The following is a 27,703-nucleotide window of genomic DNA, read 5'->3' on the forward strand; positions in this document are numbered from 1 at the left end:
GTGGATCGGAGGAGAGTGTAGTGGTGATTGTCTTATGTAATCCACATAGTTGTTGGGGCATTTGATGCTCTGGATGAGCTATACCACATGTTGTGATAAGAATGTGTAGGAACCATGAATCTTGAAACGTGTGGGGAGGGTATCATATGCTTATCACAACATGTGGTATGCCTCATCCAGGGCATCAAATCCCCAGTAACTGTGTGGGTGAAATCAGACCATCATTATGCTCTCAAAGGAGCTTGCACAGAAATATGATAAAAGAAAAAAACAGTATCACCTGTGGGCAAATAATGCGATACCACAATGTGATAACTCCCATATCTGATTTTTCAGTACTCGCCCTCAAAGGAAACCTGTACAGCACCTTCAAAAGGCAAGCCTGGCAACTTCAGTTCATAACTCTGCTAGACACCAAAAGCTATGGACTTGACAGGGACACTAATCTTATGCGTAGCTTGTTACAACTTGTAACATATCTGCACTATCTGCTACCCTTAATCGCCCACTTCAAATCCTTTATGCGTAACAGTTTGACCCCCAATTGCCCATTTTATTTCAAGTGATGGCTTCCAATACGCTTTACCTCTTCTGCTTACCAATCTGTCCCAACTTGTATTTAGTTCAGACACTGCTTTCTTCCCCCAAAGAAGAGTTCTGTGCATCTCTAAAGCTTCCATCTACAGAATTTGGTCCAGTGAAAGGTAGTAGCTCACCTACCTTGTCTCAAGAATGTACTTGTCTAAAATATCTACTTATTTTCCCCTGGAACTCACTACTACTCAAACGCACCCAAGTGTAATCATTCAGTGAAGGTGCAAGACATGTCAACTTGTGTGTAGGCTCTTTCCTAAGCACTGCATTAATTTTCCTAATCTTATCAACTGTCATTGTCCTTTATAAAGGTATAATGATGAAGGGTTTACAAGGTATTTTCTCAGTTGACATAGTTGTCTTAAAGTTCTCTGTACTGTGGCTTGTAATGGGAATAAGCACAAAAGCTTGTAACAAAAATATAATCCACCCTTCCTTACACATGCTTTATATCTTGATATGTTTAGAGCATTGAGATGAGGCTCCTTCCTAGAACTGTGTGGGCCATTAGTACTGTATTTCATCCTTGAGCCACAGTATCACCTCAGGCATTTTCAAATCCTGCTGACTTTAAAATGAAAGCCAAATTTGAGATCCTGAGTTTGATTACTATATGGTACTGTCAGAGGCTGCTGCTCAAGACTTGCAAGCAGGAATGCTTGTACTGGTGAGTGAGATGTTGGGAAGGGGTTAAGTTATCAACTTCCTCATAAATTAAGCCCTTGTTTTCCTATTCCTTGTGTTGCTGCTAGCTTTTCTAAGCAGAGGGAAGCTAACAAAGCTGTGGTCAGTTTCACTGTTGTCCACAGGATACTGCATAGTAGGTGATGAAAGCAAGAACCATGTCACCTCATAGGTTGCTCTTTGGAAAGCTGTCAGCAACAGAACTCATTGCTGGAGCCATGTGGTTAGAGGGCCCAAAAATACAAACTGGGTTTTGGGTGGTGTAGTGGTGACCCTTGGCCTGAGGAAGAGTTCCTTCTCACTTTCCACAGGAGGATCTTTCAGGTTTTGGTTTGGTACTAGCTACCCAAAAATAGAACGCATGAGCAAAAATCTAGGTAGAGTGCTGTTCCTAGACCTTACCATAGCAATCACTGTGGAATCCAAGTATTCTTGTAAAGGGAGGGTGATCAATTCTTACTGGCATCTTGCTGATGAGCTCGACTTCTTAACATGGCACTGTGCTGGACCTTGCTGCTGGCCATTCCCTATCTGCTATATATCTACTAGGTTAGTATGAAACTTCTCAAGCTGTACAGTTGTGGGGCCAGTAAGCTGCCTCTGTGTGCAGTGAGAACTTTTGAAGAATATACATTTGACTTGTACAAGAAAACTAGTCATTGAAAGACTTTTTTTTTTTTTAAAGTGGTATTCTAGTAATTTTTTTTTTTAAACTACCTTTTTAAAGTACATATCTGCTGATGGTCTTTGTGGTCTTAAGTCACCTTTTGTTCCTTTGCTGAATGAAAGACCCCCAAATAGCGTAAATAGATTATACTCTTGTCAAATGCCCACTGTAAAACTAAAGGGACTTCTCTAATCTTTTAGTTAGACATGTTAAATGTCTGAAATTTTTCCCTCTGCAGTACAGTTAACTGGCACTTTTAGAAGTTGAAAGTCTCTTAGGATTCTGGAAGTTGAAGTCTTTTAATTCTAGGGAGTGTTTCCTCCCAACTTCTGAGCTCTTCTCCCTCCCCCCACATAAATGGTGGCAATTGGGTCATACACACAGGCTTCAGCAATATTTATTTTTGTAGCATAAGGCAGCAGTAAAAATGTGAGCTTTTCTAATACAGCAGAAGAGTAGTTTTAAAAATCCAACAGTGTAGGTTGATAAAGAACTTACACATTTTTTCCCCTCTAGTTAGCTAGTCCAATTAAGCTTTTACCAGAATACCAAAACCTGATCTGTTGAATACAAAACCTAACATTTTTTGTGAAATGTAATCAACCCCTTTAATTTTAGGCATAATTGAGAAGAAGCTGACATGCTTCTTCGGTATGGAAGACTAACTTACATTTTGATGGACAGTTGTTAGCTAGCTAATTGTGCCCCAGGAGCAAATGGGCTGCTTCTATGACTAAAACTATCACCTGGTCAAGTCCTTTGGAGTGTCAGCTATCTGTGATACCAGAGAAGCACAAAATGCCTAACCATGTGTACTCCCACTCCAAGCATAAAGCCAATGTCAAATAAACATCGTACACTGCTTCCCCGTGTTATATCTGGTCACGTTGTATCAAATTCGGATATAACGCGGTAAAGCAGCACTCCGAGAGTGAGGGCTGTGCACTCCAGTGGATCAAAGCAAGTTCAATATAAAGCGGTTTCACCTATAATGCGGTAAGATTTTTTTTTGGCTCCTGAGGACAGCGTTATATCAGGGTAGAGGTGTAACTTGTAATCCTAATTGAAGGGGAAGAGATTCCTTTATATAAATGTGGGAAATTTTTTGATTAAATTTGAGATGGCAGAGGTGAAGAGCACAGCTTTTTCAGCTTTGTTGATATTGTTGCTTATTGTCATAATTTTTGTTGAATCCAACTTTAATTCTTGTGTGGCAGAAAAACTTCCTAAATTGAGTCGCTACAAGTATGGGAGTCAGAATACTAACATTCACCCTGTGTCTGCCCTCTTGGTGCTGAAACATAGCTCATGGAAACATGTCCCAGCATGTATGATCACATTGGTCAGAGTATATTCCTCAGTACCTTGTGGCAATATATTTACTCTGAATAAGGTGAAGTCTTCAGATTCCTGGCAAGTTGCCAACTTGACTTCTTTTTTGTGTACTTTGGACAGATGGCATTTCAATACAGTGACTCTCAAGCTAGAATGATGCTTATTGAGTAATGTCTTTTATCAATATAGCTTTCAATTTCCTATTTGTCTTAAAGAGCTAGATTCTTCAGTATATATTCTTGTTTTGGGATGCAATTTTACCCCACTGGCAATCCTTAACTTGACAAGCCAGATTTCATATTAAGTAAGATTTCATACTGTCATAGTAACTTGTTAAGCTGTCATGGTTTGCTTTTGTGGTTGGAAAGCTGGTTTATATAAAATGTTAGGGTTAGGTTATTGCAGATCCTTGTATTTACTGTTTACAATTGCTTGGTGTGATCTATATGGCAAAGTAAGATTGCACACTGCAAAAACTTTCAAATAGTGAATTGTCCTTCAAACTTGTGTCTGAAGCTTGGAATGATTGACCACTGGTTCTTGCTCTCTGGTATCTCGTGTTATTTATCTCATTCCCCTTGTCTCTAGCATTGCTGACAGATAGTTGTTGAAATATCTGCAGTGTCCCTTTTGTCTGTTTTGAGCTTTTTTTTTTTTTCTTCAAAGGTTGCTGGAGAGCTGCATAAACAAGGTTGGGTTGGGAGAAAATCTGTAACAGAACTTCCTTCTGTGGACACTACACTCTATTGGCACATGTACATAGGCTACTATGAGAAATTGTTTAGATCGTGTTCCATATATTATGCTACGTCTTTACATTAAAGGGAAGCTATCAAGAGATCATAAAATTCCTTGTTACCAGTACCTCAGACTGTAAAACCTGGTAACTGATTCTTTTTCACCATTTATTTTGCATTTCACTCCTCTTGGACAAAACCAAATTGTCTTCTGGTTCTTGTGCTGTCATAATGCCGAACTTCCATCACTGCAGGAAAATATATTTTTCCCAACTCTGGTTTTAATAGAAATACCTACAAAGTTTTCCTGCATTTTTGTTTTTAAGCTTCCTAGAGTTTTGAAAAACATGTACACTTGAAGTGATTCAGAAACTCTGTGAAACTTACAAGGCTAGTTAAATACTATACCAGTTTCAATGATGGACTTAAGTGAATTTCAGAAATCTCTGGAAGATATTTGTAAACTAACACAAATTGAATCTAATGCAATGCTATTTTGTCTTTTAGGTGCCATGTTTCAGAACAGAATAAGACCACTTGGAAAGAAGAGCTGAAGAAATAGCACAGAACAGATATAGGCTAATTGGGAAAAAAAATTAACCTGTCTCTGAGGTGACTAAAGGGGAATAATGGTGATTTTGCGCCGGGCTCGGCCGCCTGCTTCCGCCCCAACCAGCAATGAATCTTGACTCGCTCTCGCTGGCCTTGTCTCAAATCAGCTACCTGGTGGACAATTTAACCAAGAAAAACTACCGAGCCAGCCAGCAGGAAATACAGCATGTAAGTAAACTAACAGAAGAGTGTGCTGCAAAGGAAACTTGGAATGGAAGGATGGAAGCATAAAATGGAGTCTCTCTCCCTTTTTTGAGTTGTACCTCACAGCGTTCATAGTATATTTCTACATATTTACTAACCTCCATGGCCCCCCCACCCCCAGGATCCAGAATTGTAGCTTTAACCTTCTTGGAAAGAAGTCTCATTGGAACTTTCACTCAGTGATAAGGCAATGGCCTCCAGCTGTCAGCAGAGTCTGTTATTAACTTCACTTTTTTTATAGCCACTGATTAGTTGCTCTAACAGCTTCTCTTGAGAGAATCTACTACACAAATAATTCTACCTAAATTCCTTCATATCAAGACCCTTAAGTTTATGTACCATTGTTGACTTACAAGGCTACTTGCCTGACACTTCCTGTTTAAAATGTTTCCCTGAAACCTTGGATGCAATAAAAGATGGTAACTAATTCTAGAGTCACTGTTCAATTTCCTGGCAAAATCTAAACACTCCTTTACATTTAAAATTGTAAGATACAAGGAAAGTTAGAAGTATTTAAAATGTTAGTCCTTTTAATTATCTAACTGTTGGATGCTTGTGTAACATGAAAAATAACTCAAGTTTACTTTCTGGTTCTGGGTTGCCGATAACTGGAGATTTTAAGCTTCCCTGTCTTAACATTTTTTTTTAAAAATGTTTTGACATTTGTTAAGATTTCAGGCTATTTCTTGAGTTCATAGTGTTCTATTATAAAGGGAGCCCTTGGGCTGAAAAGCCTTGTCCACAGTGGATTGCTGAGGAGGGAACACATGTTAGTGAACCAGTTTCTGGAACTGGTTCACCTAAAGCAACTGGTCTTCCAGACTTGTATGAAACCAGTTTAGTTAGTTCAATTCCCAGCAGGCAGATGACCACATCAGTCTGCACTAGTCAGCCAGTTGAGCAATTCAACAGAAAATCAAAGGATTGAGTGTGGAGACAGAACTAACCTGTCACCTGTAGAGGGGACATTCTAAGTCCGGGTTGAGACACAGTGGCAAAGCCTAGTGGGCACTGTTGCCTTCTGTGAAGTCCTGCTTTTGTGGAAAACTTCATTTTTTTTCCCCCCCAGGTCTGTCAGCATAGTACCTTTTTTGAGCAGTAAACTAAAATGTTTTCACACTTTTAGTGCAAATATTTAAGGAAGCTTTTTTAGATAAGTACTTGGTTTTCATTTGAATCTGATTATGTCTTGGCCATTGGCTGAAATGGAATGGCTTTAGTAAATCTGAGCAAATGAAAACTGATATTGGAACTGGCTTTCAGAAACACCTAGGGTACAAATCTTACATCTTCCTTGCTACTACTGCTCTTGCCGATAGATCCTAACAAATAGGGCTGTTTCTCAGTTTGTCTAATGGCTATTTGCATAAGGGTTAATGTAGAAAGTCTACTCTCTCTTTAGAAAAAACGAAATAAAAAACCTGTATCTTGCCTCTAACTTATTTAGCCCAGGATATTACTTACCTTTCCAGTGAAGCTCCTTAAAGATGTCAGATTCATTTAAACGTAAATCTTAGGCTGTTAAACACTTTTAAATCTAATCTTCTAATCCGCAACTTACACTTCCAAATTTCTATGGGACAACTTTATTTAATCTCTCTCCATTTCTGATTTTTATGCAGTAGCACAGTACTGTTCTGGTTTACATCACTACAGGGGAATAGTTCTATTGACATGCAGAATGTTATCAACTTAACTATTTTGAAATTGGCAAACTTCAGTTTCTGATAACCCCTCCAAATTTTGTCATGAATTTTTTTTAATGATCTTAAATTATTTCTGCTCCTTGATCAGGATTTCTCTTCAAGAGTGGCTACGTAGGGGGTTCAGTGAAACTTAATTTAGAATACTATCATGAACAAGGTAAACTGAATATTTTGTAGCTTTTAGCTACAATAATCTTGTAACTAGTGGATAAAACACTTTCAGTCAAATGGCTTTCATGTTGATTTCTCACTAAAGATTAAATCCTTGAACCTCAACTGAAGCAGACCTGGCAGTTGCCTATAATTTCTAGTCTAGCTGGACTCCATAAAATTAGAGACCCATTTTAATCAGATTTCAGAGTAGCAACCGTGTTAGTCTGTATCCACAAAAAGAACAGGAGTACTTGTGGCACCTTAGAGACTAACAGATTTATGCATCTGATGAAGTGGGCTGTAGCCCACAAAAGTTTATGCTCAAATAAATTTTAGTCTCTAAAGTGCCACAAGTACTCCTGTTCCGTTTTAATCACTCTTCAAGAACTCTTCAGATCAATTCTTGACTTGCCAACAAACTTGTTTTATGACACTAAACCCATTAGCAGACTGTTTACTCTGGCATTCTTTATATACCTGTACCCGATATAACGTGACCTGATGTAACACAAATTCAGATATAATGCGATAAAGCAGTGCCTGAGGGGGCGGGGCTGCACACTCTGGCGGATCAAAGCAAGTTCGATATAACGCAGTTACACCTATAACGTGGTAAGCTTTTTTTTTGCTCTTGATGACAGCATTATATTGAGGTAGAGGTGTACTTAACTTCTTACAAATCTCTCATGAAAATCATTTGTGTGTGTGTGTGTGGCCGAAGGGGGGGTGGGGGGAAGGTCTTAAATGGACAAAGCCGTTGAGGCGATGTGGATAATCTGCCTCTAAATTGACCTACAGTTCACTTTGTTTTGAATGCGTCTGATGTTTGACTGGAGAGTCTAAGATTTGGATTGTGGTGGGGTAGTGAACCATTGTACAGGAGTTGTCTGGATTATGTAGATTCCAGTTTATTGGTGGCTATGAACATTCTACTTGAAAATCTAGTCTTGAAATCCTAACTCCTGTGAGATCCAATATTCAACACAAACTAATTTAGCATTACGTACAGATGTGAGTGTTCAACACCTGTTTCCTTCAATACAGTAGAGGGTAGCTACAGCCACATGGTTTAGCAATTTTTTAATCTTGTAATATGCTGCTTGGTAAACTTGGTATTAAGACCTAGGAAGTTATCTAGTTATCTCACTTAGCAGCTACATCTAAATGTGTAGAGGATATTTGAAAAGTACATTATTGTATCTGGTTTTTTTCTTATATTCAAAACTGGTTACCTAAAGTGTTCTGTAATACAGATTTTAACCTGTTTGTTCTGTCTCTTGCAGCTGTTGTATTATGCAACACAAATGTCTTCACAAACATAACTTTAGCAGTTCTTAAGCAATGGGTAGCCTTTCTACTTTTGAGCTTTAACATGTCTTTATGATGCCATTTGATAACACAAGAAACTTTCTTAAGACTTTTTGTCTTGAAAACTGGAAACTTATGTTGAGGCTTCCTGAACATGTCTCTGAAAGCTGAAATCTAGAGCACAGGGTCTGTCTGAGGTTGCAGTCAGGTATAAGGTGTTCCTGGCTGCCCGGCCAGTATTGTTAAAGGGAAGGGGGTCCCAGCTAGATGGGAGACCTTGATATGGGAAATTGAGATCCACTGAGTTAGAGGAACAAGGTGGTGTTATATTGATCTACAAAAGGAAAATTTCTCTTGATATACTCAGTTTTCTCATAAGACGCACAAATATGTTATGATAAATGTTATCAGCAAACACTATCATGCTCCTGAAGAAAAGTGAGTATGACAATATTCAAATAGGGTCAGTTGTCAAAACACTTCTGCACTGCACAATAAACTACAGTGGTGACTTTGAAAACACAAAAGCTTGCGAAGTTGCTGCTAGTCTAAAACTTTGATTTTTATCTAGGGGGGCCTGTCTTTCATGTACTTAAATATTCATCAAGTGGTTTTTAAGGTTCCACCATAGACAACACCACCTGTTTAATTGATATGATTGGTAGCACCACATTTTCATATTTCTAATGCAGATAAATTTTAATTTTTCAAGCTGCATGCCACAAAGGAAAGCCCTTGAACTATTGAATGTGTCTGTGATAATTGTCTCTGGGATAGCTGGCTCCTAGAACATACCTGTAGTGTTAAATATTTGGATTTTGCCCAAAAAAGTGATTGTAATAATCTTAATGTTTCATATAACTTCCTTCAAATTCACCCAACTTAAATGTTGCTGTTACTTAAACAATGCCCACCTCTTTTCCTGAAAATCCATCTGTAGTCTGATTTATACATCTACCTAGATATGCAAATAGTTCAGCAATAAAAATAAGATGCTACAAAATAAAGCTCTACTCTAACCTATGTTGCTGAGAAGGCAGTAGTGAACTTGCCACTGGCAGCGAGGCAGATACTTGATGTATACAGTGGTTTTTTGTTTTTGTAAGTTCGCTGTATGAACAAGTAGACTGACTCTACTATAAATTGTCCTGTAACAGGAATCATTGACCCAAACTGGCAATTATTCTAAATTCTTCCTTGAGGGAAAATTTAAGTGACTGTAGTCTTGGTTGAAAGGTACTAAATGCATTTAAGTCAGAGTTCTTCTCTCCATAGGCTGACACGGGGGAGAAAGGAGAATAAATTTTCCTTTACCCTGCACAGAAATGTACCTCACAGTAGGAAATACAACTTCAAAATGAGAGAACAGACTAATTCTCATGTTATGTCAGTTCATGGATGCTAGTTAGTATAGTGGTGCAGTTGTAATGGTGGCTTTAATATGGATACTCATTGGCTTTTCCTACCTTTTTAGTAACTCAGTTGAGTCCACAGACTTATTTGGTATAGCACACTGAAGAGCCAGGGGATAGTAACTGCCTTCAAAAGTCTGGGACAGAGGCATGGTAGCTATGTCTGAATACCAATACTTAAGTGATTTGGATGCATTCTGAAGCATGGATTGACCAATTCACTCTCAGCAATTCATCTGAGGCTTTTGGTGTACTGTAAACACATCTGGACTTCTAATTCTCCTGTGTGAGCATGACCTGCTGGGAGGCCCTCACGGTCATGGAGTGGGGTAATTACTCTCAAATAGATGGGTGTACTACTCTTTCCTATTGCATAAACAAAGAAACTTATTAAAAGAGAAGCATGTGGAAATAAGTAAAATGGGAGGGTAAGGAAATAGACCGTGGAAACAGGCTAGACTACTGAAATGTATTTATACACTATTTCTGTTTCATAATTTAGTGCTTGGAGGTGATGACAGGGTGATGGTGGTGGCAGATTCTGCTCATTCTATTACTGACTAGGCTTGTAATGGGGCAGGTGACTCTAAAAAAAAAATTGCAACGTTATTTAAACTTGGGGAAGGAAATAGTTATAAGTAGCAATAAGTAACAAATTATGTGTAAAAGGAGCTCAAGGTAGTTAAAACAGCAAGGGCCTGGACTTGAGCTGTTTAGTAGCCAAGAACTTAGAAACACAAGACAAGAGTAAGGTGGGCTTTAAAGCCCACATACCACAACCTTACTAAGTCGCTGTGATGGCTAGGAGACCTATTGCAAAGTAGCTAATGAATTGATTATGATGAATGAACTATTGATGCTGTGCCTTTTGACAAACTAGTTTTAATTCTTCAGTTTAGGTATAAATGGATTAATACTGGAGGGGAAAATGTTGTTGCAGAGACCTCTGCCACAGCTGTCTGATATTAAAATCTATGCTGAAAAGCTTGCTGATCAGTGAGAGACTAACTCCGATTACAGAAAACCCTAGTATGTAGGGGTTTATTAAGGTAGTAGGGAAAACAATGGGGCACTGGTAACTTGTTCCAGTCTGTGTGTAGTTCAACACCATGGATATGGGTGGGTAGTGATAGTGAATCCAGAAGGGCTTGTGATCAGAAGGATGTGGTGCAGCATGCTGGCTTTATGGAGCTCAGTATATCGCTACTAGTGCTAGGTCAGAGTTGACACTAAAGAACTGTCCTTCTGTATGACTGCTGAGGGGAAGAGGCTAGAAGCTTGAACAGGTGTCAAGACAGCTGCAGTTTTATGGGATGTGAGAGCCGAATCCCCAAGATTCCTCTTTACCCTGTGCTTTTAGATATCTATATAACACAGAATAAAGCTAATTCCCAAGTTAGTTTAAACTAAGCTATTTAAAACAGGATGTGCAAAAGACCATGCTGAATGAGTATTTCCACAATTCTAAGAACTATAGCAAGAAAAATAGTGGACTAGACTGAAGGACATGTCAAAGATCTGATGCTTGTTTACTTTCAAAATGGCCTATAATCTTGGCATCCTATCTTAATGAGTCAAAAACTCACTTTAGCACTTCCTGGAGTTAAGACTCTTACTATATTTCCTTGCCCTCTTGTATACTCCCTTTACCCTGATTTTTTCCCCCCTTTTTCCAAATAAAAATTGCAGTACTAGTGCACTGTCACAGGTTGGGGACCTCCTAGTGTTAACGGTCAAACCAGGTCAAATCTGGCTCTAAGCATGCTACTAGATAAAACATTCCAATTTAAGTGGCAAGTATCAGAGGGGTAGTCGTGTTAGTCTGGATCTGTAAAAAAGCAACAGAGTCTTGTGGCACCTTAAAGACTAACAGATGTATTGGAGCATAAGCTTCGTCTGACGAAGTGGGTATTCACCCACGAAAGCTTATGCTCCAATACATCTGTTAGTCTTTAAGGTGCCACAGGACTCTTTGTTGCAATTTAAGTGGGTCACTGACTGTCAGAAGTTCAGTTAAATAATTTGTAAAACAATAATCTTTTGAGTTTTCTGTGTTGGTATCTGACAGAATAAGTGCCAGAACACTTTTCAGTTCTGCAGACTGTCTAGATAACTGTAGGGATTCTCCCATGTGTTGGAGCTGAAACACTGCTCACACCAGCTTGGCTTTCATAACTGTCACTTGGCACAGTGCAGGTTAGTGGCATCAGGATAACTAAATAGGCACATTAGGATGTTAAGGGAATTCCCAGGGTGGATTTGATTTTAAATCGTGATTTAAATCACTAGTCAAGAAGGCTCGATTTAATCATGGATTTCTACATAAAAGTGCATTCTTGTTGGTTGTTATAACCTTAATACATATTCTTCACAACTCAGAGATAGATGTAGGTTTCATATTTAGATGTAGATTTCACACTATACATTTTTAAGTGATTTATTTTAGAAACTTTTCAGATTAGTTTTACAGCTATAATCAGAAAATGAATGATTTTGGTAAATGAAATAACCAAATAAGTAATTGAAGCAGATGTTTACAAAGTCATTGGATGGTGAACTATCTCCAATTCGACAGGTTAATCATTAATATTTGGAGGATTTTCTTGCCATGCTGTATTGGGAGGAGAACAACACCAGACATTTAAATTGTTTTATTTAAAACATTATGTATTCTGGATTTTTTTCTTCAACAGCAAACATATTATTTTAACAAAACAAGCATATGAATTTTTGAATTTAAACATTCAAGTTTTTAAATTAAATTTTAAATTAAACATTCAATTTTGTTAAAATTGTTTAACTCAAATAATTAAATGAAATATTTAAAAAAAACAAAACCCTAAAAATTAAATTGACTGTCAGCTAGATCAACATGAGAAACACAAAATATTGGCTTTTGCAGCTAACTCGGTCATCTTTACCTTCATTTTCCTGTTTGTTCATAATCTGGAAAAGAAAAACAAGCTTTCCTGCTTTTTCAGGTCCCAAACAATTTCTCAATTTGGAATGAATTAGTCCAAAGGAAGAAAATATTCTTTCTACACTGGCAGAAGAAGCTACTGCTGTTAAAAGTGAGATTATCACTTCTACAGTCTCTGAATCCAGGTGCTTAAGTGACTTCCACCAGTTCACTGGTGTGACTTTCTTTGAAACATCAGCATATTTCTTGAATGGCATATATTCAATATGTTCATCAGCATATTTCTTGAATGGTTCACTCTTAGCTCTGAAGTTTATTATAGTTGGCATTATAGAGGGATGATGGCTAGGACATGGACATCTAGCAAACTCCTCTTCTTCAGCAGTTAAGGTTTGACCCTGGTACCGAGTATTGGAATATTTGCAAGAAAATGAACTGGAGATAGTGCTTGTCCAATTTGTTCTTTTAATGCTTGTCATTTAATTGTCATTGCATATTTCTCTTTTTAAGATCTCACTCAGTTCCTTCCAAATGTCAACAGCATCAGCAATAAAACAGCTATTTCCCTGCATTTTGTTCAAGGCTACAGAAATAGGCTTCAGGGTACTCAGCGTGTGTTCAACGTTTCTCTGAAGCCCAGTGTTGAGAACTTGGGCTGTGACAGTGCCATCTATTTTTTTTCCCCACGATTTTGTTCACAAACTGTCATCACATCAGGCCAGTTCTTGATATAGTGTTCAAAACAGTCCACTACTGAGTTCCATCGCACGTCTTGTGGGAGAGTTAGCTTGGTTCCTCCCACTTTTTTCAGAGCAGCTGCTGCAGAGTGGTTGTTACAGAAGTATTTTGCAATTTCAGCAACATTAGCCTTTATTTCTGGCAGTATTCTGAAGTCTTGGGCTAGGAGGTGCATCTAATGAGCACTGCAACCATATGTTAGCTTGGGCAACTCTTCTAAATTTTTTCTCATCTTGGATACATTTGCAACATTGTCTGTCTGTGACCAAGCTGCGTACTAGACATTTGCATTCTTTCCCCCTCCCCACAGTTTAAGGCTTTTCCTGTTGCTACTTGTAAGTATTGTGCTTTGTGCATTTCCTGATGTATCTCTTGTTTCTGTAAGGAAGACATTCTCTTCTGTAGTCACACAAGCACATACAATAGGATCATTGTGGACCTTGCTCCACCCATCAAGAGTCAGGTTAACGATTTCACCCTCTAGAGCTTTTGCACATTGCTCAATTTCTATTTCATACACTTTATCCAGCAATTTGTTTGTGACATCTGCTCTGTTGGGTGGACTGTATCCTGGTCTTAATGACTGAACCATGTTAATGAAGTGTGGGTTCTCAGTCATACGGAAAGGAGAGTTTGTTGCATAAACTAGGCAATTTTTTCATCAATTGCCTCTTTTTGTAATCTGTTGGTTCTTATCACAAACTTATCTGTGGTTTCCGGATGATGGAGATTTTTTCTTTTTGCCACAGGTGATATACTGTGGCTATGTGACATACATGATGTGACTGAAACACTATTATTGGCGGATAATTCTGAAACTATAGAAAATAATGATGACCTTGAAGGTGCATAGTCTTCAGAATCCTGTATGTTGAGGATGGATTCTCCTAAACAAAATAAGTCAATGCAGTTATTGAATTATTACTATACTACTCATTTAGTATTACTCATTGCATTCACTGACATTCAGTACTACTTTAAAGGTGAAATTGTAAAAAGATCTGCCTGTTTATTTTTCACAACTGCATCTAAAATGATAGTATCACAGAGTAACAACTATACTTTTTTTTGCTCAAACATGAGAATTCAAGAATAGTCCAGAAGGAAAGCAGGCAGTCCTTAAGAAAAGTATGAAATAAAAAAGTTTACCAACCTGAAGATCCTGCATGTTAAGACATGTTCCTTTCATCGTCTTTAATTCAGCTTCCTCCTGAGAAGGAACACTTCTCATGATGTTTCATTCAGGCAACCAGGCCTTGCATTTCTTGCACTGTTTGCATTTTGAACACATGCCTGTCTTACCCACAGGTAGAGGAACTTCATTAAAATATTCCCAAACTGGGTCTCTTTTACAGCCTGCTGCCATTATAGGTTTTCCTTTCAAGTGAGAATGGTATGGTAGATCTCAAATCAATGAAGGCTACACTCAGACTTCAAGACTTTGGAATATGCTGCTCAAAAAGTTTCACTTTTGTTTCTACTGCCTGTCCCTCCCTTCTCACGTTTATCTCCAGACTTCTTCTCCTTGTCCAGATCTATTCCGCCCCCCAACTATCTTCTATTCACTGAACTTTTTGAAACTGCACTTTTAGAGAGAGGTAAGGGATTGACTGGGTACACAAATTTGCAGAGGAACAATAGGGTTGAGGTCTATTATTTCTCACCTCTATAGTTTATTTAAAACATTTTTGCTGTTAACAAGCATGTTGTCTCTGAAAAGACAAATTTGCAGTTTGAGAACTGCAAAACTAAGCATCTCTGATAGTGCTCAGTCTAGAAGATACTGAGTCCCATTGGGTAGATGGAAAGATTAACCTAAATCTATACAGAAGCCCCTGGAACCCCATAAATTTGGGTCCCTAATCGTGAACTGTTGGAACTCATTTACAAAACTCTTCTTAACCATTACATGAATATTCTCATACTGTAGAATTTATAATCCCTATTCCATGATGAGATACGTTATAGCTCAAAGATATCTTAATTAAACCTGTCTTTAGATTCCCCCCTTAAAGCATTTTATCAAAAAAATCATTATTATCCACCCTGGGAATTCCCTTATGTACTGGTTCCTTCCTCAAAAACAAACAAGTTGCCTTAATGTGGGCAGAAGCATGATCAAAGACTACAACTTGGAGTTAAGAGATCTGTTCCTGTCATATTTTACTGCTTTGATTCTGTCTTTCCATCTCCAAATGGGGTTAACCCTTACTTCACAGGGTATTGAGAATTAATTACTAAACTCTTGGATCCTCAGTGCCTTCTATTTGAACTTGAGTGTTCTGTTGTACAAAGTAGTGAAATTACTACAGTAACCAAAGTTCTGGTTCCCCATCAGTGTGTCTGACAACTTTCCATCAAAATTGTTGGATGTTTTCTAGATGGTTTGTTCTTGGTCTTTCAGATTGTGAATCGGCACGGTCCCGAGGCAGACAGGCATTTACTACGCTGTCTATTCTCGCACGTGGATTTCAGTGGCGATGGTAAAAGCAGTGGCAAAGATTTCCATCAGGTAAATTCTGCACTTTTAATTGGCTTATTGCAAAGCTCTCAGGCCATTTTAAGCACAAAGGCAGGATACAGGTTATAGTCTTCGGTTAATTGGTGGAAAATATCCATGCATGGTTTTTGAATTACAACTCCTTTTGTTGGCTCTCTAAACTAGTGAGAAAGTGGAATAACTGAGAGCTTGTCTCTCTCTTTTAAAGAACTGACTTAGAAAACCTGCTACTAAAGTGTGCTGGCCCCACTCTTTTTTTGGCCCCAGGCAGTACCTTCTTAAAACATCCTTTACCATTTTAAAGCTTAGTAATACAATGAGCAACTATTTTACACACTTCCAAACTACTTAGACTTTTGGGGCACACCTATTTCCTGACTTAACCTCCATTCTTTCCTAAAATCTCTTGAGAACCATTGCCTAATTTAGCGTACTATGCTCCTATTTGTTGTGCATACAGACACTATCTATGCTAACATCTGTAGGAGCCTAAGACAAATGAAATAAAGTATCAGACTTCCACATAGTTTACTTTGCCAGGTGCCTGAAAAACATGTTTGGTTAGCTTGTGTAGTCTGGCAAATATTAAAACCTAAACTTTAATGACAAGGAAACAGTCAAATTCTGATGGACACTGGTCTGTCCCCTTACATGTTTCTTGGTACAGAATACTGAATTCAAAATCTGAGGCACTCTAAAATCTGACTGGGTTATTGCTACTATGGCTGTGGAGTGAAAAGTAAAGTGATAACTTAAATACAGATGCAATATGTCGATGCAATAGCAGATTTACAGTTACCTTGTTCTTTTCAGACTCAGTTTCTGATCCAGGAGTGTGCGTCGCTGATTACAAAGCCAAACTTTATCTCGACGCTGTCCTACGCCATTGACAATCCATTGCACTATCAGAAGGTTTGTATACCCTGTTTTAAAAGGATCAGTCATGGAAAAATAAGTCTCTATTGTGGAATTATGTAGAATGTTTTCAATGAGTTATGTTTAAAATGGCTTTTTAAACAGGAAAACTTGTCAAACAAGGCAGTAGCATTCATTCAGTGTGTAACTGCACTGGCAGACTAAAAATCCAGCATGAGAAGTGTGACAGAGGTTTTGCTAGAGTTGGAGGGGAAATGGATTAACCTATAGGAAGGAAATTATCTACTTTTACCTTCAGGAGCTGCTATTTTCTAGACTTTGATGGATTAAAAGGGTGCTAGTGCAGAAGGATTGAGGACAGTTTTTTAGCTTCAAGAACAGGATCTTTAACTAGAGTAGGACATGGCATGCTTCCTTTGTTGCCTGAAATCCTCACTGGCCTTGCTTTTTTTTTATAGTTGTTTATACCCTCTGAATTTGTATTTACTGAGATTTAATCTCTTAAAACAAACTCTTGTCTTTTCTAGTACCAAGAATTTTAAAAACTGAATAGTCTTACTCTCCTTATCTATTGTCACTCCCTGTACTTCACTCAAGCTTCCACAATAAATTTAAATTTAGTCAATTTCAGGTTCTTACGCATTCCATAATACAGCAATGTTTGGATTGCAAAGATTTGATGGGAATACTTAAAACCAAGCAAGACTCGTACCTCTACTGTCATGAAAAAATATTTACTGAGTTTAAACCTTTCTTTATAAATCCTAACGTTGAGTCTAAACTTTATTCCCTCATGTGATATTAGCTAATGCTTGTTGTTCATGTGGAAGTCTGGGATTGCACTGTCTGCTGTATCTAACTTTATTCTCATACTGCTCATCTTACTTTACCATTTTCACAGAAGCACTGTAGTAGTGTCCAAGCCACTTTAGAAAGGGCCTTTCTCTTGATTAAAGTAAGCTGGTTTAATGGTGTTAAACTTTTGTGATTTTTTGAACATTTTGTGTTTAGACCTCAAAACAATCAAAATACAAAATAGGTCCCTAGTGCTTCTATATTTTTTATGTTGACATGGGGGAGGTCCTGAGAACAACAGTTTAGTAACTGAACTAGTGTAACTTGTGAGAAGTATGTGTGGATTTAAACTTTCTACCAAGCATGGGTCACCTTGATATTAACTCCCGAAAATGGCAGGTTTTGCTTGTTTTTTTTTTTTGACTGCCCTGTTCAGGCTTTGTGAGCTAGTCTACTGCAAAATGTATTCCCTTCCTGCAAATAAATTTCCCTGTCGTGCAAATAAAACCTCCAGGCTGTCTTTCACACTACAAGCTAGACCATCCGTATAAATAATTCATACTTTATTCTGTTTCAGAGTCTAAAGCCTTCACCCCATTTATTTGCCCAGCTGAGTAAAGTTATCAAATTAAGCAAAGTTCAAGAGGTGGGTAAACATTTTGTTTCCCAAACTAGCTGGTTACGTTTGTACAGTACAAAGCTTGACTGAAATTAAATGCATGATAGGTTCTTACTTTCCTCTCATTTGTTCACAGGTGATTTTTGGTCTTGCTTTACTGAACTCCTTCAGCTCAGATCTACGAGGTTTTGGTAAGTGAGGAGTTTGCAAAATACTACAGCAAAGACGTGTCTAATTTAAGAACAATCCTGACAGTGTTTTAGGGTCTGGGTTACTTGCATTTGCCATCTGCAGTTGAAATCAGTAGGCACTAGAGCAGGAGTTGTTCCTCCCCCATTTCCCCAGTTCTGATTCACTATAGCCATGTCTGTTCCAGACATACTGCAAAGTCTGTCTTGCCTACTAAAAGTGGGGCTGAGGGGTACCGAGCATGAAAAGGATATTGTCTGTCAATGGTAGATAACTGTTCAGGTGGTGTGCACTGTGTTAAATATGCCCAGAGCAATGGATGACCAACAGAACCAGATTAAGTCTTGGACTAAGGTAAATTTTTAAAGTAACTTTCAGACTTTAACTATAGCCTCTCATCTCTTCTTACAGCTGCCCAGTTTATCAAACAGAAACTTCCAGATCTGCTGCGTTCTTACATTGACGCAGACGTCAGTGGAAATCAAGAAGGTGGCTTCCAAGATATTGCAATAGAGGTCCTGCACCTCCTCCTCTCCCATCTCCTTTTTGGGCAGAAAGGAGCCTTTGGGGTTGGACAGGAACAGATTGACGCTTTCCTCAAAACATTACGTAGAGGTAAGTAGAACATCACCACTCAAAGCCTGTTTGAATGCCTGTCAAAATGTACCAGCAGCCTGTTGTTCCAGTGGCAGCAGTGTGGTGGTGTAATAGGATGCTTCATGCATAAGGTTTCATGAGGCTAAATCCACTGAGAACAAGTACTCTGTTGCAGTGTACCACTTAATCATGCTGGTTTGAAATACCCCTGGAAAGAAGATTCCAACTATGTGGTAACATACTATTGCACTATACTAAAAAGAATCTGCAGAATTTGAGGGGTATGCAGCCTACCTCTAGGAATACCCAAATGAACAGGCTTTAGATAGTGGAGAACTTCTGTCCTGTTGCAAAAGTTCATTTTTTGTATATTTTTTCTTTTTGTAGCTTTAAACATCCTTAGTACATGATCTTTCTAAAACAGAGAATTTTTCAGAATGCTAAATGAGGGGAAACTGGATTGATGGGATATAGTTAAGGCTTCATAATATTTACACTAAATCAGTGTCTGTTGCTGCAAGTCCTAGAATACAGAAGATCCGGGAACTTTCAGGGAACATAATTTTGTATATGAACTTTTTACTGATGCCATGTATGTTGTGGAGACTACCTCTGTCTGTGTGACACTATGGCAGTTGAAATAATGTAGTATATGAAATAACATTTCCCTTGTTTTCAGTGGGTGAGGTGGTTTCTTGCAAAATATTCTTAATAAAGGAGCAATGCATTCCTGACTTGAACTCTTTTAATCTCCTCTTCCTGTCCTTCCTCACTCCTCCTTAGTTCTAAAAAGAACTAGATATACAGCGTGTATAAACAGATACATAGAGCAAGACAGCTGCTTTTTTGCATTATTATAGTTTATGCTCTTAGTATTGTCTGCTCTAGAGAATTTGGTGTGCTAACCACCATTAGTTCCCTTAATCAAGCCAATAACTTGTGCCACATACTCCCAAAAGTACACAAGCAGTCACACTAACTTGTTTTGAGGGAAGGCTAACCCCTAGGTGGTTCCCACTGGGCTAATCTGTTCTATTGTGGATGTGTTGCTGGCATAATAGCCCAAAACATAAAATTTAGTCCTTCTCTTGTTCCATGGTGCATCTGTCCCGTGAACCTCTCCCTTCTGGAATGGAGAGGAGCACCCCACACTGATCCTCTATTCCCAATACTTTATGGTGGAAGGGGACAGCTGCTCTCTCCTACTGTATTCTTCAACCTGTGCTTTTTGGGTGGTTGTGCCCTCAGGAATAATTCTAGCACCTGTTTCTGCTGCAGTTAGTAGCTTTCCCAAGCAGCTGCAGTGAAACTGTAGAAGTCTTGTCAATTTCATGCTGCTCCTGCAGCTGGGGAAGCTGTAAGCAGCAATAGAGGACCTGGAGCTATGTTGGTAGGCTAGATGCAGTGATTTTTCTCAGCTTATATTTGGTAGCTTTTCTTTGCAACTGTAGTGGCTAGAAATTTAAAAGTCAATTCTTCAGGAATTGGAAGCTTTCCTGAGGGAGGCTCAAAGCCTTCATTTTACTGGGGCAATGTGTAATAGTATTTTTCAGGACAATCTTCATTTGAATATAAGCACTTAAAACCAAAGAATCCTAATGGTCATTTGTGACTTGAAGTAGTATTGTAGAATTTCCTGTTTTGTTAGGCCATTATAATGCATCTTAATACATGCTCTTCACTCTCACTTTTAGATTTTCCCCAGGAGCGTTGCCCCGTGGTGCTTGCACCACTTCTATACCCTGAAAAACGGGACATCCTAATGGATAGGATCCTGCCTGATTCTGGAGGGATAGCTAAAACAATGATGGAGAGCTCTCTGGCAGACTTCATGCAAGAAGTAGGCTACGGCTTTTGTACAAGGTTTGTAGGAAAACTCTGTGGAGAGAGAGCGCGCGCACATCAGTCCTCTTGCCTGGGAACAGTCCCTTTCTCCTTGAGGTAAAGGAAAAGGAGACCTAAAGTAACTACACTAACCTTTGTACGCCAAGTAGTAACATGAGATTGCTTGTTCTTGATTTATGGTATGTTCACTTCCACTGCTGTGTATTTTCTGATTTGTAAATGTAAACTAGCTTCTGTTGAACATTCCCATCTAAGCAGTAGAGGTAAACTATTCACTTATCAATCCCAGCTGTATTTTCTTTTTACAGAAAATATCTAGATAATGCACTTTCTTCTAGTTCTTTGCTTCCAGTTCCATGTGCAGGGCCAGGTAGGTAGGCAGGCAGAGCTTCAGAGTCTCAATGCATGGATCAGATGATAGTGTAGAGAGGAGGGGTTCAGATTTATTAGAAACTGGGGAAACTTTTGGGATGAGGGAGCCTATACAGGAAGGATGGGCTCCACCTAAACCAAAGTGGATCCAGACTGCTGGCACTTAACATTTAAAAGTTGCAGAACAGTTTTTAAACTGAGATGGAGGAAAGCTGATTATCCAATCCATGTGCTCCTCTGCAGCAGAGACTTTTCTCTTAGAGGAGAGTCTATTGACAGAGAATCTCTAGGTTTTAGTCAGGAGGAGAGGATGGAAGAGGATGAAGTATGGGCCAGATCAGACGAGAAATATTCACATAAAGTATCTGACACATCAGAAAAGGGCAGACAAATAAACAGTGACAAGTTTTTAAAATGCTTGTACACAAATGCTAGAAGTCTGTCTAATAAAATGGGTGAACTCTAGAGTGCCTCGTGTTAAAGGAGGATATTGATATAGTAGGCATCACAGAAACCTGGTGGAGTGTGGACAATCAATGGGACAGTCATTCCAGGGTACAGAATATATTAGAAGGACTGAACAGGGAGGATTGGCACTGTATGTGAAAGAAAATGTAGAATCAAATGAAGTAAAAATCTTAATTGAATCCACATGTTCCATAGAATCTCTATGGATAGTAATTCATGCTCTAATAATAGATCCCTACTGTTATATTCTTATTGACCACCTGACCAGGACAGTGATAGTGACAATGAAATGCTAAGGGAGATTAGAGGCTATCAAAATAAAGAACTCAATAATAGTAGGGGATTTCAGTTATCCCCATATTGACTGGGTACAGGTCACCTCAGGATGAAATGCAGAGACAAAATTTCTTGATACTTTGGCTGCTTCTTGGAGCAGCTGGTACAGGAACCCAAAAGGGGAGAGGGAGTTCTCGATTTAGTCCTGAGAGGAGCGCAGGATCTGGTCCAAGAGGTAACTATAACAGGACCGCTTGGAAATAGTGACCATAATAACATTTAAGATTCCTGTGATGGGAAGCATACCTCAACAGCCCAACACTGTGGCGTTTAATTTCAGAAAGGGGAACTATGCAAAAATGAGGCTAGTTAAACAAATTAAAAGGTACAGTGACTAGAGTGAAATCCCCGCAAGCTGCATGGACACTTTTCAGAGACACCATAATAGAGGCCCAACTTAAATGTATTCCCCAAATTAAAAAACACAGTAAAAGAACTAAAAAAGAGCCAGTGTGGCTTAACAAATGTGAAAACTGATTTAAAAGGCCGGGAACAAAGGGTAGGAATAAATGGTAAATTTTCAGAATGGAGAGGGGTAACTAACTAGTGGTGTTCCCCAAGGGTCAGTCTTAGGACCAATCCTATTCAACTTACTCATAAATGATCTGGAGAAAAGGGTAAAAAGTGAGGTGGCAAAGTCTGCAGATGATACTAAACTGCTCAAGATAGTTAAGACCAAAGCAGACTGTGAAGAACTTCAAAAAGATCTCACAAACCTAAGTGATTGGGCAACAAAATGGAAAATGAAAGAAGTAAAGCACATTTGGAAAAAATAACCCCAGCTATACATACAATGGGGGGGGGAGGGGCTAATTTAGCTACAACTAATCAAGAGAGATCTTGGAGTCCTCGTGGATAGTTTTCTGAAGATGTCCACGCAGTGTGCAGCGGCAGTCAAAAAAGCAAACAGGATGTTAGGAATCATTAAAAAGGGGATAGAGAATAAGACTGAGTATATTATTGCCCTTATATAAATCCATGGTACGACCACATCTCGAATACTGCGTACAGATGTGGTCTCCTCACCTCAAAAGATATTCTAGCACTAGAAAAGGTTCAGAAAAGGGCAACTAAAATGATTAGGGGGTTGAAGAGGGTCCCATATGAGGAAAGATTAAAGAGGCTAGGTCTCTTCAGCTTGGAAAAGAAGAGACTAAGGGGGGATATGATGGAGGTATATAAAATCATGAGTGATGTTGAGAAAGTGGATAAGGAAAAGTTATTTACCTATTCCCATAATACAAGAACTTGGGGTCACCAAATAAAATTAATAGGCAGCAGGTTTAAAACAAATAAAAGGAAGTTCTTCTTCACACAGCGCACAGTCAACTTGTGGAACTCCTTACCTGAGGAGGTTGTGAAGGCTAGGACTATAACAGTGTTTAAAAGAGAACTGGATAAATTCATGGTGGTGAAGTCCATAAATGGCTATTCGCCAGGATGGGTAAAGAATGGTGTCCCTAGCCTCTGTTCGTCAGAGGATGGAGATGGATGGCAGGAGAGAGATCACTTGATAATTGCCTGTTAGGTTCACTCCCTCTGGGACACCTGGCATTGGTCACTGTCAATAGACAGGATATTGGGCTGGATGGACCTTTGGTCTGACCCAGTACGGCCATTCTTATGTTCTTAGGTTCTTAGAAGTTTCCTTTCTTGCAAGTTGTCAAGCTTTAAACACAGGTGAATGTTCACATGAAGATTGGTATTAAAGATCTGTATTGAGTTCTAGAATGTTGGACAGGAAGAGCTTCACAAACTGAAGTCATGCAGCATTGTGAGCAGTAGTGTCAAGGAGTGGACTGTTTGACTATACTGCAGAACTTACGCAGCTTCTCTGCCAGTACCTTATAGCATGATTATCCTTATAGCTGCCCCAGAACCAAGTACTTGCCAGGCTTCTTGTTTCTTACTGTAAGTGAAGAACCCGTCTGGTCAATACTTGCTCTTAACTTCAGTTAACACAGTAATGTGCGATACTTCACTTATGAACAAGTTCTATATTACTCTGAGGGTACATCTGCATGGCAAGCAGAAAGTCTGAGTCCTGTTCTACAGACTTGGGCTCTCTACAGCACTTAAAAATAGCTATGTAGATGTTCAGGCTTGGGCTCTGAATCTTGGGGGTGGGATTGAGTCCAAGTTCTACCTCACACCCAAGTTTCTACACAGCAATTTTTAGCACTATAGCATGAGCCCAGGTCTGTAGACTCTGAGACTTGCTGCTATGGGTTTCTGTTTGCTGTATAGACGTACCCCAAGAGTCTTCCTGTGGTTCTTAGCCAGAAGTTACTGTGGGGGGAGAGAGCTGGGGGGAGTCCTCTTCTTTCTCCCGCCCCGGAGCATCCTCCTGCACCCCAAACCCCTCTGCCCCAGACCTGAACCCCTCATCCCTGGCCCTGCCCCAGCCCTGAACCCCTTGGCCCTACCCCCACCACATGAATTTTATGTGCACCAATGTGAACATGATGTGTCACACCACCTCCATATTGGTGCACATAACTCATTCTGCACATGTGTGGGAAAAATTAGAGGGAACACAGTTCCATACTTAAAAAATTTCTTCTGACTAGCCTTAAATACCTCCCTGCAGTGTTTGAAACCCAGAGATGGCATCAGTATCCAAAGGTGAAAATAACTTTGGTTTAAAAATACCTTATTTTTAATAATTTAGATATAATTTATGCAGTTTAAGTATCTTCCCAGTTCAGATAAAAATCAAAGGTATTCATAGTCATAGATTAAAGGAAACTCAAAATCACTCTTTTTACTTATGCTCCTATAGACTAGGTAATGGTCTAAATTTTCAGAGTAAAAAGAACTTTGAGGGATACTGAGAACCTGAGCTGTAGGAAACAATTTAATTTGCCTTTTGTATTTGGCTCCTGCAGTTAAGAAAATTACTAAAATATTTCATGAGTAGAAATTCCATTGTGTAGTTATATTAAGATGACCTTGGTTTAATTGAGGAAAATTTGACAACTGTAGAGTGAATTTATACATGGTAATTTCTCACAAAGCATGTAGTCATGGTCTCAAATACCTGTTGCAGATGGGTGGTACTTAATGAAGTTTCTGTAACCATTGAGTACTCCAGCTATGTCAGAACCTAAGATGGTGTTCATGAGTAATCTACCCGTAGACTTTTGACCCCTTTCCTGTCTAATGGAGAGCTGAGAGACTAGCAAAATCCTACAGTTTAATTTGCATGAACTATATGCAGTGGTCAAATACAGGTCACATGGTTATTACTTAGTGGAGATCTATGGTTTTGAGTTGAACATATGGCAATTTCCCAAAATATGTTTTACATAAACTTGTATAGAAATCCAGTGTTTGCAATAGTCCTATTGGCCTAACATAAATACAGATGCTCCCTGGGTTACGCAAAACCCGACTTACATAAATCCACACTTATGGGAAAAAGTCCCATAACCTAGAAATAGGAGGGTATTTTTTCATAATGGTCAGATACGTTTCCGATTTTATGCAAAACTCAAGTTACCCAAGGCAGTCTGGAACAGAATGCTTGCATAAGTTGGGGAGTGTCTGTAGTGTGAATTAGAAAGCAAGAACCCTTCTAACTGAAAACATTGCAAAGCCAAGCAGTCTCATACTCCTTATTGTATGAAAATCGGGTTGAAATAGCTAACTTTTTGTCTGTGTATTTACCTTTTAACCTCTAGTCCCTCTTGTGTTATGCTGGCTGTCATGGTGAAACCTGCTTTGGTACTGTGATCAATGTCTATTTCTTCTGGTTATATTTTTAGTGTTGAAGAATGTCGCAACATAATCATGCAGTTTGGTGTTCGGGAGGTCACAGCTGCCCAGGTTGCCAGGGTTTTGGGAATGATGGCTCGAACTCATTCGGGGTTGACAGAGGGTATTCCGTTACAAGTGAGTAGTCTTATTGAAGAGTGGTAGTAAACAGTGTACATTCACTCCTCTCACTAAAATGTGAACATGTCACTAAAGCTGGGGACACTGGGAGTTGGTGCTCCAGGATTCCATTTAAGCTGTAATGGGATAAAAGGAAAGGTCCTTTCATGGATTGAGAACTGGTTAAAGGACAGGGAACAAAGGGTAGGAATTAATGGTAAATTCTCAGAATGGAGAGGGGTAACTAGTGGTGTTCCCCAAGGGTCAGTCCTAGGACCAATCCTATTCAATTTATTCATAAATGATCTGGAGAAAGGGGTAAACAGTGAGGTGGCAAAGTTTGCAGATGATACTAAACTACTCAAGATAGTTAAGACCAAAGCAGATTGTGAAGAACTTCAAAAAGATCTCACAAAACTAAGTGATTGGGCAACAAAATGGCAAATGAAATTTAATGTAGATAAATGTAAAGTAATGCACATTGGAAAAAATAACCAACTATACATACAACATGATGGGGGCTAATTTAGCTACAACGAGTCAGGAAAAAGATCTTGGAGTTATCGTGGATAGTTCTCTGAAGATGTCCACGCAGTGTGCAGAGGCGGTCAAAAAAGCAAACAGGATGTTGGGAATCATTAAAAAGGGGATAGAGAATAAGACTGAGAATATATTATTGCCCTTATATAAATCCATGGAACGCCCACATCTCGAATACTGTGTACAGATGTGGTCTCCTCACCTCAAAGATATTCTAGCACTAGAAAAGGTTCAGAAAAGAGCAACTAAAATGATTAGGGGTTTAGAGAGGGTCCCGTATGAGGAAAGATTTAAAAAGTCTAGGACTCTTCAGTTTGGAAAAGAGAAGACTAAGGGGGGACATGATAGAGGTATATAAAATCATGAGTGATGTTGAGAAAGTGGATAAGGAAAAGTTATTTACTTATTCCCATAATACAAGAACTAGGGGTCACCAAATGAAATTAATAGGCAGCAGGTTTAAAACAAATAAAAGGAAGTTCTTCTTCACGCAGCACACAGTCAACTTGTGGAACTCCTTACCTGAGGAGGTTGTGAAGGCTAGGACTATAACAGTGTTTAAAAGGGGACTGGATAAATTCATGGTGGCTAAGTCCATAAATGGCTATTAGCCAGGATGGGTAAGAATGGTGTCCCTAGCCTCTGTTCGTCAGAGGATGGAGATGGATGGCAGGAAAGAGATCACTTGATCATTGCCTGTTAGGTTCACTCCCTCAGGGGCACCTGGCATTGGCCACTGTCGGTAGACAGATACTGGGCTGGATGGACCTTTGGTCTGACCCGGTACGGCCTTTCTTATGTTCTTATTTCTGGCTCTGCCACTAGTTACCTTAAGCAAGTCACTTAACATGTATTCTTCACTTCACATTTTCATTCCTATTCTGCAGAGGGGTATTGCATCACAGTGAGGCATGTCTGTAAAGTGCTTTGATTCTTAGGTGAAAGGTGCTATTAAAAGTGCAGAACTCTTTCTTTCTTCCTAGCTTACTTAACGGCTTGATTTTGCTCATAATGGGACCTTCTGAAGCTCTGGTTTCTGGTGCTTGTTTAACTTTAACTAGTATATGATCAGATGCATTTAATTTGCAGTCTATTTCGGCTCCTGGCAGTGGGATCTGGAGTGATGGGAAAGATAAAAGTGATGGAACACAAGCCCATACCTGGAATGTGGAGGTCTTGATTGATGTTCTTAAAGAGTTGGTAAGTTTTGTTACTACTTGCTTGTAATATATCAATATAGACTATTTGTAATTAGTATTCAGAGCAACTAGTAGTCAATTCTGGTATACTCTTCTCAGGAGTAGAGTGCCAGCACTTCTGAACGGAAATGTCTTTATTGCTTCACTTGAATAAAAATGTCTCAAAATAATACCACAGGAAACTAAAGGTGCGAGAATGGCTAACTTGAGTGATAGAGGGGTAGCCGTGTTAGTCTGGATCTGTAAAAGCAGCAAAGAGTCTTGTGGCACCTTATAGACTAACAGACGTTTTGGAGCATGAGCTTTCGTGGGTGAATACCCACTTCATCGGATGCATGCTCATGCTCCAAAACGTCTGTTAGTCTATAAGGTGCCACAAGACTCTTTGCTGCTTTTAACTTGAGTGACTTTTCCATGCTGT

At 39.1% G+C, this 27,703-nt stretch overlaps 1 protein-coding gene across 10 annotated transcripts in view; it reads left to right on the forward strand.

Annotated features, from left to right (window-relative positions):
- CNOT1 (CCR4-NOT transcription complex subunit 1) overlaps positions 1-27,703 on the forward strand; it is a 105,760-nt gene that overhangs the window by 8,968 nt on the left and 69,089 nt on the right. For 9 of the 10 annotated variants that reach the window (XM_044986940.1, XM_044986944.1, XM_044986942.1 and 6 more), the window contains exons 2-10: positions 4,525-4,797; positions 15,475-15,582; positions 16,384-16,482; positions 17,819-17,887; positions 17,997-18,051; positions 18,461-18,664; positions 20,341-20,509; positions 25,435-25,561; positions 27,173-27,283. In XM_044986940.1, the coding sequence (XP_044842875.1) occupies positions 4,696-4,797; positions 15,475-15,582; positions 16,384-16,482; positions 17,819-17,887; positions 17,997-18,051; positions 18,461-18,664; positions 20,341-20,509; positions 25,435-25,561; positions 27,173-27,283 (1,044 nt within the window). In that variant the 5' untranslated portion in view covers positions 4,525-4,695. Of the gene's footprint in view, positions 1-4,524; positions 4,798-15,474; positions 15,583-16,383; positions 16,483-17,818; positions 17,888-17,996; positions 18,052-18,460; positions 18,665-20,340; positions 20,510-23,504; positions 23,579-25,434; positions 25,562-27,172; positions 27,284-27,703 lie in introns of those variants that run through there. The other variant, XM_044986949.1, reaches the window with a different exon arrangement.

This window comes from Mauremys mutica, chromosome 14 (genome assembly GCF_020497125.1).
Source record: "Mauremys mutica isolate MM-2020 ecotype Southern chromosome 14, ASM2049712v1, whole genome shotgun sequence".
NCBI lineage: Eukaryota > Metazoa > Chordata > Testudines > Geoemydidae > Mauremys > Mauremys mutica.